The 14,906-nt window shown below is 34.9% G+C and overlaps 1 protein-coding gene across 6 annotated transcripts in view; it reads left to right on the forward strand.

Moving 5' to 3' along the window:
- DCLK2 (doublecortin like kinase 2) overlaps window positions 1-14,906 on the forward strand; it is a 212,045-nt gene that overhangs the window by 13,876 nt on the left and 183,263 nt on the right. For all 6 annotated transcript variants that reach the window (XR_012483019.1, XR_012483020.1, XM_074272520.1 and 3 more), the window contains exon 2: window positions 13,494-13,828. Coding sequence is in view for 4 of the 6 variants with exons in the window: in XM_074272520.1 (XP_074128621.1) it covers window positions 13,494-13,828 (335 nt within the window). In the remaining 2 variants the exon portion in view is untranslated. The remainder of the gene's footprint in view (window positions 1-13,493; window positions 13,829-14,906) is intronic.

A 14,906-nucleotide genomic window follows, 5' to 3' on the forward strand; every position in this document is an offset into this window, starting at 1 on the left:
AAAGATATTTTTATTTCCATGGAAGAAATAGGTCTCTTCCCGACTCCTACATATTATGGGTTGGGGTGTATAATTACACAGATTTAAAAAACAAAACCAAACAAAAATCCTAAAGATAATTTGAAATGGGAGAGAACACTAACATTTGAGATTGAGAAAGGAAAGACTTTGTTTATGGATATGGCATCTGTAACAAAACTTTATTGAAGCAAAAAAAGATACTACAAAGTGGAACTAAAAATGAAGGCAATTTCAGGAATGGAGAAAGGATATGGAAAGTCACGTTTGAGATGACTCACATAGTCCAGTTGTATGGAATAGAGAGTGCATGGAGATGAGTAAGATAAAGTCAGTCTAGAAAGTCAGGCTCTGATCAGATTGTGGAAGGTAGTAAATACCAGGCTTGAGATTTGTACTTTGTCCTAGAGGTCAAAAGATACAATAGTGAAAATAAGTAGAGAGCTACCCTTGGAATCAGCAATACCAGAGTTTGAGTTGTCTTTCTAAAACGTGTTAGCTTTGTGACTCTGAGATCACAGCAGCTCTCTAAGTCTATAAATTGCCTTTAATAGTAAAGAGGAGTATCCTAATTCAGGAATAGCCAAATATCACTAAAATCTCAGGGCTAATCTCTATCCCTATTTCAAACATAAAGATTATTTTTGTACTTGAAGACTTCCTAGTTTGATAATACCTGTCAGAACTTTTACTTCACCCACATGAAAAATTAAAGGCCATTTCCATACTCAATGAGATAGCAAAGTAGCAGTTTAATGAAGTTATCTCCCTAATCTCAGAGAGAATTAAAGATTTACTCTATATTTTCATAGTATATGTAGAATTTAAGAGTAATAAAGTTCTTTAAAAAAAGAATTGCACAACAAGATAACTGTATAAATATGTATACACATATTAGATCTAATATGTATTTCAACATATTTAATATATATTGGGCTACCTGCCAGATGGGGGAGATGGTGGGGAGAAGAAAGGGAAAATTTGCAACAAAAGGTTAAGCAAGGGTCAGTGTTGTAAAAATTACCCATGCATATGCTTTGTAAATAAAAAGGTTTAATAAAAAAAATTCTTGAAGTTTTTGCAGTTTACCTCATTTGGTAATTGGATGCTAATTGAGCCAAGCTCATATATGGCTTAATTATCTATTTCTTGGCAATTGTTTGTACCATTGTTAGGGGCCAGATATTCTTAAAATGGGGAGTAGAAAACTGGGGGGAAATTTTGTGTCCAATGTTTCTGATAAAAGCCTCATTTCTAAAATATAGAGAGAATTGACTCAAATTTATAAGCATCCAAGCCATTCCCCAATTGATAAATATTCAAAGGATATGAACAGACAATTTTCAGATAAAGAAATTAAAGCCATTTCAGTCATATAAAAAAATGCTCTAGATCACTTGATTAGAGAAATGCAAATTAAGACAACTCTGAGGTACCACTTCACACCTTTCAAATTGGCTAAGGTGGCAGGAAAAGATAATGATAAATGTTTGAGGAGGTATGGGAAAACAGACTAAAACGTTGCTGGTGGTGTTGTGAAGTAATGCAACCATTCTGGAGAGCAGTTTGGAACTATGCCCAAAGGGCTATCAAACTGTGCATACCCTTTGATCCAGCATTGTCTCTACTGGATCTGTATCCTAGAGATCATAAAAGAGGTAAAAGGACCCATGTGTGCAAAAATGTTTGTAGCAGCCTTTTTTGTAGTGGCAAGGGACTAAAAATTGTGTGAATGCCCCTTAGTTAGAGAATGGCTGAATAAATTGTAGTATATGAATGTTATGGAATATTGTTGTTCTGTAAGAAATGAGTTCAGTAAAGCCTGGAAAGACTGACATGAACCTATGCTAAGTGAAGTGAGTAGAACTGAGAGAACATTATACACAACAACAAGAAGATTATGTAATGATCAACTCTGATGGACATGGTTCTTTTCAACAATGAGGTGATTCAAGGCAATTCCAATAGACTTGTTATGGAAACAGCCATCTGCATCCAGAGAGAGGATTTTGGAGATGTGAATGTGGATTATAGCATAGTATTTTCACCTTTTTTTGTTGTTGCTGCTGTTCATTTGCTCGTTTTTTTTCTCATTTTTTCCCTTTTAATGTGATTTTTCTTGCATGGCATAATAAATAGGATAGCATAGCCCATTGATGCAAGAAATCAAGTTTAGGGCTTTGCTTTTTTCTTTTTTTGTAAATATGTTTAGAAGAATTGCACATGTTTAACCTATATTGGATTACTTACTGTGTAGGAGAGAGATGGGGTGGAGGGAATTTGCATGTATTTTGAAAAATAAAAAGCTATTATAAAAATAAAATAAAATAGGTACTTTTTAAGTGCTGGGCAAGAGAGGTAACAAAGAGTCATGAATAGAGAGTCAGTTTTGGAATCGGGAATATCCTGTGGCACATACTATCCCTCTGGCACATACTATCTGTGTGACTACTAGTTAAGTCACTTACAGCTTCAGTCCCCAGGCAACTCTAAGTCTGTATTGAAATTTCACACACATTCAATCCATAGGGCTGTGGGTGTGTGGATGTGTGTGTAGGAGCTTTAATACAAAAAATTCACATTAATGGGCTATTTGTTACTTGATTTGGAAGTCAAGGGAATATAATCATAGCTACAACTTCTCAGAGCTGGAAGAAATGTCAGATTACCTGTTAAAATCAGTTCAAAAAGCATTTGTCTATATGCTAGGCATGGAGAATTTAAAACAAATGAAAGATTTCCTGTAGGGGAGGAGACTATATTAGACAAGCCTGGAAGGAAGTTTTAGGATTTCTAAGCCTAGGGGATGAAATAGAAGTACATTCCAGACATGGAAAAACATCCAGTCAAAGGATGTCTGAGAGTTCAGGAAAGAATGAACAAGTCAATGTGTGTAGGGTGTGTCAAAAGAGTAATGTGGTTCTAACATCTCTAAATACTTTAAATTCCATCTCCTGAAGTTTGTATTTTATTTGAACAGTAATCTACATAGATCTGACATGTGTTCAGCTAAGATCTGACAAGTACTGGGCTCTTTTCACACACCACAGTTCTATTCAAAGAGTTTTCTGATTCTGGACAGATCTTAATATTTTTTTTCTCTGAAATATCTATTCTACCTTCTGTAGCTAAGGAGAAATATTTAAACATTCTTCTACATAGCTATCCTCCAAATATATGAAGTCAGCTTTTGTGTTCCTCCTCAGTCTTTTTCAGGTGAAATGTTCCTAGTTTCCTCTTTTCTGACATCTTGATTGACCTGAATGAGCTCCAGTAACTCAGTGACCTTCATAATATGAGGGGTTCAGAATTGAACTTGAGATTCCAGATGTGTCTGATCAAGACAGTTGGATTATCACTTCTGTTAATGGATTCTAAGTCTCGGAATCCTAGTTAGCCAGTAGTCTTACTATTTTACCCTATAATGACAAAGTTAGAATCATTCTGATAACATTGCTTTGAATTTAATATAAAGAAACCAAGATGTTTCTGAAAATATTGAAATGCCCAAATCTAATCTAAATATTAACTTTTTTTGAGATTATGGGATTCTCCAAAGTTATAGTATTCAAGATAGTATTATTTTCAGAAGAGACCATTAAATCCATGAGTTATAGAATGGCATTTAAAGTGTTAGTTATGCAAAGTTTCTTGTACCAAGAGCATATCTGATCAGTTAAAATTGACCCTGAATTTGGACCCTGAAAACATCATTCAAAGGAATGTTCTTTTTCTCTTTCTCCTCTTTTTTAATGCTATATTTTTCTCTATGTATGTTTTCAAGAGAAAAAAAAAATTTAGGATAGCACAGCCCATTGATTCAAGAAATCAAGTTTAGGGCTGTATTTTTTTCTTTTTTTTTTGTGAAGATTTGAAAATTTTATTTATCTATGTGTTTCTATTTCTTGGACTTTAAATAGATGGGAATGATTATAATTCTTATAAGGGATTGTGAAGATTAGACTTTATAACAGCTACCTGTGATTTGTTACTGTGACAGTCACTTCAGTCATCTTAAACTTTCACACAGGACAATACCATCTAACTCTTCTGTTTCTTTTTACTGACATTTCTACATACCTTAATGTATGTATGAAATCTCTTCATCTGCATCCTTTATCTTCCTTGACTTCCTTCAGACTAAAATCTCACCTTCTGCCATGAATTTTCTAGACACTCTGAGATTATATTCAAGTTATCCTCTCTAAATTTTGTTTGTATATAGTTGTTTGCCTGCTGTCTGTCCTATTAGACTAATCTCTGTGAGGACAGAGAACTATTTTGACTTCCCCCCTTTTTGTGGGGAACTATCCTCACTGCTTAGCATAATGTCTGGTATCTAATAAGTTCTTAATAAATGTTTGTTGATAATGCATATTGCTGGTTCTCTTTGACTTAATAGATGGTCTTGAAACATGGCTGTTGCAAAAACATTTTTTGCCCTACATCCTGGGTGATGTATCTCTTCAAATTTCTAGTTTCCAGTGGACAGATGCAGTCTCTTATTGAGCCATTTTGATCGTGTACAGCTCTTTGTGATACCATTTAGGATTTTCTTGGCAAAAATACTGAAAAGATTTGCCATTTCCTTCTCTAGCCAATTTTACACATGAGGAATTAAGGCAAATAGAATTAAGTGACTTACTCAGTGTCACATGACTATTAAGTGTCTCAGACTGGATTTGAACTCACAAAAGTGAGCCTTTCTGATTCCAAGTCCTGTGCTCTCTCCCCTGCACCACTAGATCAATAAACTTTTTTATCTGATATTGCTGCTGCCGGATTCTATCCTTTACATGCTTTGAAAATCAGAGATTACCTCCATACAAATCCACCAAGCCATCATGAAGTATCAAGAAAGGAGTTTAGTGTTATAGATTTATATATGGAAGGGCCTAGAGAGCATTTAAATGAGTCCCAAAGAACTAATGTGAATTGTTCAGGCTCATACAGGTAATAAATGTCAATTCAGATTTGAACCTGTTGATTCAGAATTCACTTTTCTTGCCAACATAGCAGTGTGATGCCCTTCAGTGCAGTATATTTGATTTTGGAAGAACTGCATATATATTGAATGTCTACATATTGAATCTTTATTTAGACAGATTGGAAAGGTTTGTTATTTAAGGGCATCTTCTAGTAATTTTTATTTCCCCATTTTATATAATATCCCCTCTACTACTAACATTAGGAGTTTCTGTACTTCCCCTTCCTTGAGGTTCTCAAAGCGAAGTTTGGGTCATTTTATTGGGTATACTCATATTCAGGTACAGGTTGGACTAGATGGCCTTTAAAGTTGGTCTTCTTTGAACTTGAGCATGTTGTTGAAGTTATGACTTGAGCAGGATCACAGAGAATAAGAGACATTTGCCTTTTCAATGTAGCATTCCTTTGATTAAAGATTAGAAGGTAGCTGTGGTAGTTAACAGAGAGGATCACAGGATCATAAAATTAGAGAAGAAAGAGATTAAAGAATGAGTTACATTCTCTAATTTTTTTTAACAGATGAGGAAACTGAGGCCCACAGAGAATAAATATTTTGACTGAAGTCATACAAATTTCAGATCTGTCATTTGAACCTTGGCTTTTTGATCCAAAATATTTTCCACTAGCTCTGTGGTGGATAACTATTTAAGATGACATGAAATCAAAAAGCAAATTGAATGCCTTAAGGTATTGGAGAACTACTTCCGCTCAGTCTTAGTATGCACTGAATCATTTATTTCTCTTCATTGAACAGAAACCTCCCCATTGTCGCAGATCAGTCTGGCTTGGATGTCATTCATTTGGACAATCAGGATATGTGTGATACCTCACATCAGGATAGTGTGCTACCTCATTCACTTACTAGCTGGGTGATTCTGGACAAATCATTTAACCTCTCTGTCTGCCTTAGGACGGACCCTAAGACTTAACTACTAAATGGTGCTAACTTGGTTGAGACAAAATACATATTGGGTGTTTCTGTGCTGATGAATTCATATTCTGAAAGCATCATTTATATACTATTTTGTGCAAAATTTCTCACAGCACCTTTTTTGGCTCTCTTTTGTCCCTGTCACTTAATAATCAAGTATTTATTAAGTTATTAATTACTATGTGGCAAGCACTAAGCACAGGTTTACAAAAGTTAAAGTGGAAACAATCTTTATCCTTGAATCGTGATTACTTGTGTGTATGTCTTCTTTTCCTCTACATTAGAATATATTCCTTGGGGTCAAGGACTGTTTTTTATCTTTACATCATTATATCGTTAGATGTTTAATAAATGTTTGTTCAATTGAATTGCTTTCTATAATTTTTTTTAAAAATTGCTTCAACTTAGACATGTCATTCTTGAGTAGACATGTCAGTTATAAACAAGGAGACATTCTTCCAACTACATGGAAACCTACAGACAAACATCTTGTAGGGGCCAGTCCATTCAGAGAGTTCCCTGATATTTAATTTCAGGAAAATATATCCCTTATCTTTCAAGCTTTTATTAGTTCATACTCAAATGCTCCAATCGTTCTGTGATCTCACTTATATGAACACTCTCTCCTGGAAAGCAGCTTGTATTCTTTTCATGTCTATTTATTCTATAAGTCTCTTGTCTATGTCTTCTCATAAATTTTCCCCAGGAGGTCCATCCCGTTTGCTGACATCAAGAGGATACTGGAAAACACACAGGAAAACACATTGAGTACCCTTTTCTTTTACCATCTGACCAGCTACTTCTTTTTCATTTCTACCTTTCTTTATGACATGTTTTATTTTGGTTCTTTGTACTTCTTTGTATATAATTTGTTGCAGCCTTCTCATGCCCACCGTGCTTTTTTTTTCCTTTGTTGGTAATTGAGTATAGAGAGTTCTGGAAACAGAAGCCAAAAGAACTTAGTTTTGGAGCAATCTTCCCAAACTCTTCTTAAAGAGATTTGGGGTGGTGAGGGTATCTGCAGAAAGTTTAGGTTATTTTCCTCAAGGACAGATCCAATGGAGGTTTATACTATATCGATTTCATGGATGTCCGATACCTTGCTTTTACTTATAATGTTGGATGGACATCCTGCCAAAGTTCTTGTGTTTTCATTTCCTTCTGCATTTAAAAAACTTCTCATCCTGTTCCTCTTTCCTTCTTGACATCATTAGCTTGGAATGTGTGTGTGTGTGTGTGTGTGTGTGTGTGTGTGTGTGTGTGTGTGTGTGTGTGTGTGTGCAATCTATTTCTGTCTCCTTGGTATTATCTTTCATTTTATTTTTTTTCCTGAGAGAATTTAAGAATTATTTATAATTCTTGAAATAAGTTTGTATTATTAGGAAAATACAGCACAGGTGAATCCTCACCCTTCTCTACTGGTAGTCTTTTTGATTGTTACTACATTTTGTCCTCTTAGCCAGGGGCCATGCTGCCTAGGACAGGGAAAGAATTCTTTTATTTTTAATATAGCAGATTATGTTGCATATGATATGATATCATCATCTTATTTATTTGGGTGTAAGGTGAGACTGAAGGGTGAATTCAACTACAGAAACAAATTTTGCTGAATTACAGCATTTATTCAATTATGTCAAGAGGCTACTGATACAAATGGACTAGAACCGAAAGCAAATATAAATAAGCTTCCTTCTGCACCAAGTTTTCAAAGTAAGAGTTTTTGAAGTTAAGACAAGTTACTGCAGTGGTTCCTGCAGTGGTGAAATTATAAACACAGTCTGGACCTAAATGTCATTTCACTGGTTCTGTCTGTTCCTAACACAATTATTGGGAAATTGGCAGGAGTTCTGCTCTGTTCTCTCTGTGTATGTCTTTTGGTTTGCTTTTGTATCTCTGTCTTTGTATTCTACCCCTTTCTCTGTCTCTGCCTGTTCATCTCTCTCTCTTTTTCTCTTGTTTAAAAGAACGAAGGGAAAATGTTCAAGAAATTGGCCTAGAAAGTGGAAGAAATCCGATTACCCTTTCATATATCCCAGAAAAGCGAGCCAAATTCATGGTCAAAATTTGATATCCTCTCTGCCCCCATTCATTATTATAAAAGCCATTTGTCAAAATAACAGGTTTTAGTGGGTTACTTGTGGAGCATCCTTCTCTAGAGATCTGTGAAAATGATAGAAGACACAAATTCATTTCCAGAGGTATTTGGTGATAATCTTTCTAGGAAACTTATTAGATCACACAGTTTTAGAATTAGAGGTCATATTGATGAGGTCTAGAATTGGGGTACCTAAATGAAATTAGGGTTTAATTGAGGTCTAGTGGCAGGTTCAGGGTACAGGGAGTCAAATGGAGCTTCCCTTCAACCCCTTTGGATTCAGGGCAAGTATACAGAGTTAAATAAGGTCTGGTAGGAATGCAAGAATCCCCTGTAAAGGAATTTGCAACCCCAAAAACCTAGATTGATAAAAGAGGTTTATTATGGGGGTAAGGTTAAGTCTAGTTAGTAAAAGGTGAAGGTAGAGATAAGAGGGCACCAGAAACAGTGTTCCAGTGGGCAGAGAATCTTTGGTGACAGGCATGGTACTAGCATGTTTCAACCTTCTGCAAAGAGAGGACTACATCTTGGCTCTTTTATAAAGAGAGATTTAGCTAAAGGGGCTTGTGGGTGGAGTCCCAAGTTGGTTCCTCACTGAAACCCAGTGAGGGCTAGAATTTGCTTGTTGGGGGCTGGGAAACCTGAGCACATCATTAGAATGGGGGCTGGGACAGCCCAAGTTGGTTCAGATCTGATGGGGGCTGGGAGAGCCCAGATCTCCTATTGGAATTCAAAGGGGTGCTTTTGACCAGGATTTGTGAATCAAAGTTCCTAGCTTCTTGAATTGATAATGCATCAGTTAGGAGGGGCTGGGAATCAGAAAGGAATAAATCCATCTGAAAGGACTAGTTTCTTAAAAGGGGTCACAATCCAAATCTATATGGTCCAAAGGTGTACCTTGAATAGGAATCTCCTATATAGCAAGTCTGATGAATGGGTTACTTAGTCTTTGCTTAAAGACCTAGAATGAAGGGGAACACTCTACAACTGGAGGCAGCCCATTGCATTTTGGTATAGCTACAATTGTTAGGAAGTTTTTCTTATATCAAACTTAAGTTTGTCTCCTTACAACTCTTTTCAGTTGCCCCTAATTCTTTTCTCTAGGTCAAGAAAATTAAATCTTTTCCAATTCTCCCTCCCCTTTATTCTTCTTCTCTAAGCTAAGCACTCCTACAACTACTAAATGGTAGTGGCTACTGAGAAACCAGATTTCAAACCTCAGACATGGGTAACGTTCTTTCCACTATCCCGTATTGCTTTGTATGAGTTTAAATTTTGGCTGCCCTATGGTTTGGTTGCAAGACACAATTAAATTGTTTGTTCTAACAGGATAATAGATCACTATATTTTTCTTAACTAGCTAAGTGTAGAACCTAATTTAGACATGCCTTTGATGGAGATATGTATGCTGTAATCCACACACAGGACAATTCTTACAATTATGTAATACTTGATGAAAGAATCCAAACTGAGATTTCTGGCTTTTACAGACAGTGCATACCTGGAGTCTTTTATTTCCTTTGGTTACATTCCTCAAGAAGCAAATCTTGGTTTTAGGTCTTAGAACTGAGTGTGAGAGATTGGAAGTTTCTCAATAACTAATAGGATTATAGCAACAGCAACTTCGGCTGAGGAACAGATGAAAAAGCCTACTATATGCCAAGAACTGTATTTAGCCATTTGGATGCAGATCCAAAAGTGAGTCAGTATTTGTCCATTAAGAGCTTATATTCTAATGGAGAAGACAACACTTAGGGACAGTGATGAGCAGGAAGGGAGTTTTTATCTGCAGAATTTACAGGAATGGTGAGTGGAGACAAAGGTAATAAATGATCATTTCTTTCCAGAAGCAGCAATTTTATGAGTTTGATTATTCTTCTCAGAACCTGAAGTAGAAAAGGGAAGAATTTTTCCCTCTTACATCATCCTTCTCTTCCCCGTTCCTTAAATGCACTTTCTCATTTTCCTGTATTCACTCTCATTCAACCAGGAACATATGACTTTGCTTTTTAAAGAGGTGGAACAGGCAGTTGGTGGGATAATGCTGCATTGAAACCCCAAGTGTTCCTAAATCATGTCAGACTTTGTTGTAAACAAGCATTTACCACCTACTCTGAATATGGTTACTGCCCAAATTATCTCCCTTAAAATATGTATTCCTTCTTTCTGCAGGATGTCATTTTATTCTGAATCTCTACTCTAGTGTTAGAGGCATCATCCCAATTTGAAGAATTTTAAAGACTTGAATGACCTACTTTCTGGCACAAAGTGATGTAAGGATATAAGGAAAACTGCAAATACAATTGTGGGGTACATAAGTTACCCACAAATGAGAGATTATAAGGTTAGATAATACAGTCAGAGATCAAGAGCTGAAGGGAATCTTAGAGCATAGTAGTCCAAACTTATTGGTTTGTGAATGAAGAAAGTGAATATACAAAATGATGCAAAGATACAAATAGAACAAAATGTATAAAACAACACAAGCTACTTTTAAGAGTGAGAGAGCAAACAGCCTGTGTAAAATAGTCTTTGCCAAGATACTCTTGTAGTTTTGAATTTCCTGGCTGAATATTTTGCTGACCAAAAGAAGAGAAAATACTTTGATAACTTAATATTATTCTTCCCTTATGGGTTCTTTATTAACAAGTTTTTCTTCTCATCAAAAACATAATAAATTGTAGATTTAGTGCTATCAGGGACCTGTGAGGTCATCTAGTCTGAAGTTTGAATGAAGATAATATGACTGGTAAATGAGTCAGAAATTTGGCCTTTGGACTGTAAGGATCTGAATTCATTCAGTTGAGTTGTTTTCAGTCATGACCAACTCTTTGTGACCTCATTTAGGGTTTTCCTGGCAAAGATACTGGAGGGGTTTGTTATTTCCTTCTCTAACTCAAATGCCAGATGAGAAACTAAGGCAAACAAGGTTATGTGACTTTACCAAGATCACACCAGATTTGAACCAAGGAAGATGAGTCTTCCTGACTTCAGGGCTCTCACTTTAATCCACTGTGTCAACTAGCTGCCCAATCATAATGTTATCCAAAAGGAATAAAGAATCACTTTGATGATCCTTCTTCATTAATGATTGTTTTTCAGTCTTCATCTATGAAGCTAAATGTACCTTTAGAGAATAGAATGATTTTTAAAATGGCCCCATTTATTATTTTCCAGAAAAGGATACTTAATAATCTAACAAGATGAGTACTTAGTGGCTGAAAAAAAAATGTCTTCATGATTATTATAAGACTTTAGAGAGTTTTTATATCCTTTCAACTTGTTAAATTTGAAGTCAAATCCAGTGTTTTTAGGTAATTCAATTCATGAGATCATAGATATGTGATATTATGTAATTCAAATTCATTTATATTAAATCCCAGAAGATTTAGTGAGTTGGTCTTGTTTATACATGTAGTAAATAGCAGAATTGAGCAGAATTTTAACTTGGCTCCTTGACTCTAATTTCAGCACTTTTTTAACTGTACCCCTTAAAGATAGGCTAGTCACCTTTGGCTATTAAGTCAGTGGTGCAATTTTTTTAAAGTATTTAGCAAATACTTTTTTTAATGGGAAATTCTTGGACATTTTTACTACAAGGAGATGCTTATGGAGAATGGTGAAGAAGTTAGTATCAAATATGGTTTTATAGACTGGAAAAGTTTCTTTGTGAGTTTAAAGGGATTTTGTTTTTAGATTAAATTCAGAGCTTCTTGAAGTAGAATGTTAAACATCTGTCAGGACTACAAAGTGAAATTACATGGATAAAGTTGGGATTTGGACTTAAGTTACCATTTGGTTGCAATGTTGTCCTTTTTTACAGACAAACTTGATGATACCAAGATTTTGCTGTGTTGTAGAAAAAGTTTGGGGAAAGGCCCAGGATAGTCCTAAATGAGCTCAGAAATTCCTTAGTTACTGACTAAAGCTGTGCCAAGACTTTGACGAAAATCTATGATATATCTTGAGAGTAAGACTTTCTCTCCTTTTTTTTTTTTTTTTTAAATATCTCTAGTAGGGACAGGGAAAAGGCTTATGTATACATATTTTTAATTAATTATTTTAAACACTAGATTGCATTTGAAGAAGAAGAGAAAGTCCCCAAGAATTATGTAATACAGACAGAGAAACATGGGAAGCAAAGCGCTATTTTCAGATAATTTTTTTAACTATAATTTTTTTGGAAGCCAATTAGGGGAAATGACTATTGAAAAGAATGTAGAAAAATTTGAAAAGTAAGCCTTAGCTCTTTTGCTTGGCATGTTGCTAAGGTCATTGGAAATCTCCTGTGCAGGTAATTCATTAATTTACAAAACTCATTGTTTTCCTTTGCCTTCTCTATATTACTATTTTCGCTTGTATGTTTTCTCCTCCCTTCTGCTAGAATAAAGCCTGAATCCAGCTGTCTTATTCTTTTCTGCAATTTTTTGGCCATAATATCTCTTCCCTTCCCTACCATTTCATTGATTTTTAAGTATTTTTAGAAAATATATAGACTTAATATTTAATATTAAATTTAAAAATATTTGTTATTGTATAGTTTGCTTTTTTTGCTTAAAACCAAAGGAAGATTATATATTAGTTTAGTTCTTGAATATCTGTTCAAAATATATGATTACTATTTTTTGAATTAAATTTAAATCAGATCCCTTCTAGAGTACATTGGGTGAACCAAAGTAAGGCACACCTGAGAAATTCCTCTCACAACACACAAGTAAAAACCACATTGCAACTTTGTACTGACATTGAATAAAATGATCTGTGTTTTGGCTAGAGTTCAAACTTGGCTTCTTTGTAAGATCTTACATTCAGTTGTCCTCCAGTCATTTGTACAATGTACTAACTATAAACTATAGTAATAGAAGCGCTTTTAATTTGAAGACCTACCTACTTTTTGTAATGATTCTTACAATCTTTTAATCTTGGTTTTGATACTGAACCAGTGAACCAGTAAGCACTAAGCATCTACTATATGCCATTCACTAAAGAAAGTAACAAAAGTTACAGAGGCAAAACAAAACAGTTCCTGCTCTTAGGAAGCCTATATTCTATGGACACTTAGGTATTCTTGGCAAGTTAAAAAGAGCTCTTACTTTAGTTGAACTAGCTTTACTGATGAATACTTTAAGGTATTTAAGTTCTTAAGAAAGAAAGTTTTGTAGTAGAACTGGATTTCCAAAACTCCTTCTTTATTACATTCTTCTGAAATGACCTGACAAGGTTACAGAGTTAATTGCAAGGTGAGGGCTGCTAGGATCTAGGTTTCCTGAATTGTATTACAAGATTCATTCTTCTACTATTACCATATTGTCTTGAATTTAGCTTATTAAAAAAAAAATATTGAATTAATTTGTTTTTCACTGGAAGAATGTTTGAAATTGTCGAAAAAGCTATTTCTTGTGACAAAAAGCAGCTTCCATGGTAAGGAAAGATGCTAATAAGACTTATGCTGTTTTTTCTTAGGTGAAAGCTATGTCTGTGCATCTAATGAGCCATTTCGAAAAGTTGATTACACCAAGAATGTTAATCCCAATTGGTCAGTGAACATCAAGGCTGGCTCGACTCGACCAGTGACTCCATTAGCTTCTACAAAGAGTGAAGTGAAGGAAAGCAAAGATTTCATCAAGCCCAAATTGGTAACTGTGATTCGAAGTGGAGTGAAGCCTCGAAAAGCTGTGAGGATCCTGCTGAATAAAAAGACAGCTCATTCATTTGAGCAAGTCTTAACAGACATAACAGAAGCCATTAAATTAGATTCGGGTGTTGTCAAGAGGCTCTGTACACTTGATGGGAAGCAGGTAAGTGGTGTTAAGAGACAACATCTTTTACAAAAGGATGTTAAACTTGAAAAAATAAGACTTTATAGTTTTCTTCCTGTTTTGGTGTATATTTCAAACTAGGAGATAAGTTGAAATTTAACTTGGGTTCTGAAAATCTTCCCTTTTTTAATTCCTAAGAAATTATTGTTATTCTAGTCTATCCTTGGCTTTCTCCCCATTGAAACAGGACAGTATTGGGTTTTCAATTATAAACATGGGGTTTCATATCTACTGAAACGATTTCCCATCTAGCAAAGTTGCAGAATCTCCTTTTTCTGAGAAAGTGTTAGAAACTTGGAATGTATTCATTTTTACTCATTTTGAACATAAGATGGACAATTTTTTTTTTTACTTCTGGCTTAGGGTAGAGTGGTAGGGTGGTCATTGTGGATTTTCTTCACTCCAAGAGGTATCTCCAAAGGTGATTATCACTTATTCTGTGAGACTCATTGTTAGCAAGCAATGTATCAGTAAAGAAGATGCTGCTACATAAAATTCAGAGCAATCATGGTACTTGACAAGATTTTTGAGAACAGAGCAGAAATGATTTTAAAAACTTGTTTTGCAAATTGTGGTGGCAATAACAAGAAAGGAAATATAAGAAACCTATTAAAAGGGAAACATTATAGGATCAAAGGGGATATATTGCAATTTGTGAATAGCTCTAGTCTGTGATTTTTGAGTTTTATCATAATTGAATTATCTGTCATCTAAAAAAAGTGATCTCAGAATGAACTTTCATTTTTTATTTTAACATTATTTCATTTTGTCTTAGAAATCACTTTTTTCCAATAATCAGTTTCCTGTATGATGTTATTGCATACTTACTTCCATCCATTTTCTCTCTTCACCATACTTCCATCTAGTCAATAAAAACAAGTGTTTGGCTCCAGTCCTACACAGAAGGTTACAATATAGAGTGCTTTTTAGAGAGATATATGGTGACAGATCTGACAACCTGATGTATCTGTGTAACTGAATTAGTGTGTTCTAGAGAAGGCAGAATAAACATAAGTAATTTCCTGCTTCCTAAAATCGTATTTAGTTAGAAGCTGGA

Source organism: Sminthopsis crassicaudata, chromosome 6 (genome assembly GCF_048593235.1).
Source record: "Sminthopsis crassicaudata isolate SCR6 chromosome 6, ASM4859323v1, whole genome shotgun sequence".
Lineage (NCBI taxonomy): Eukaryota > Metazoa > Chordata > Mammalia > Dasyuromorphia > Dasyuridae > Sminthopsis > Sminthopsis crassicaudata.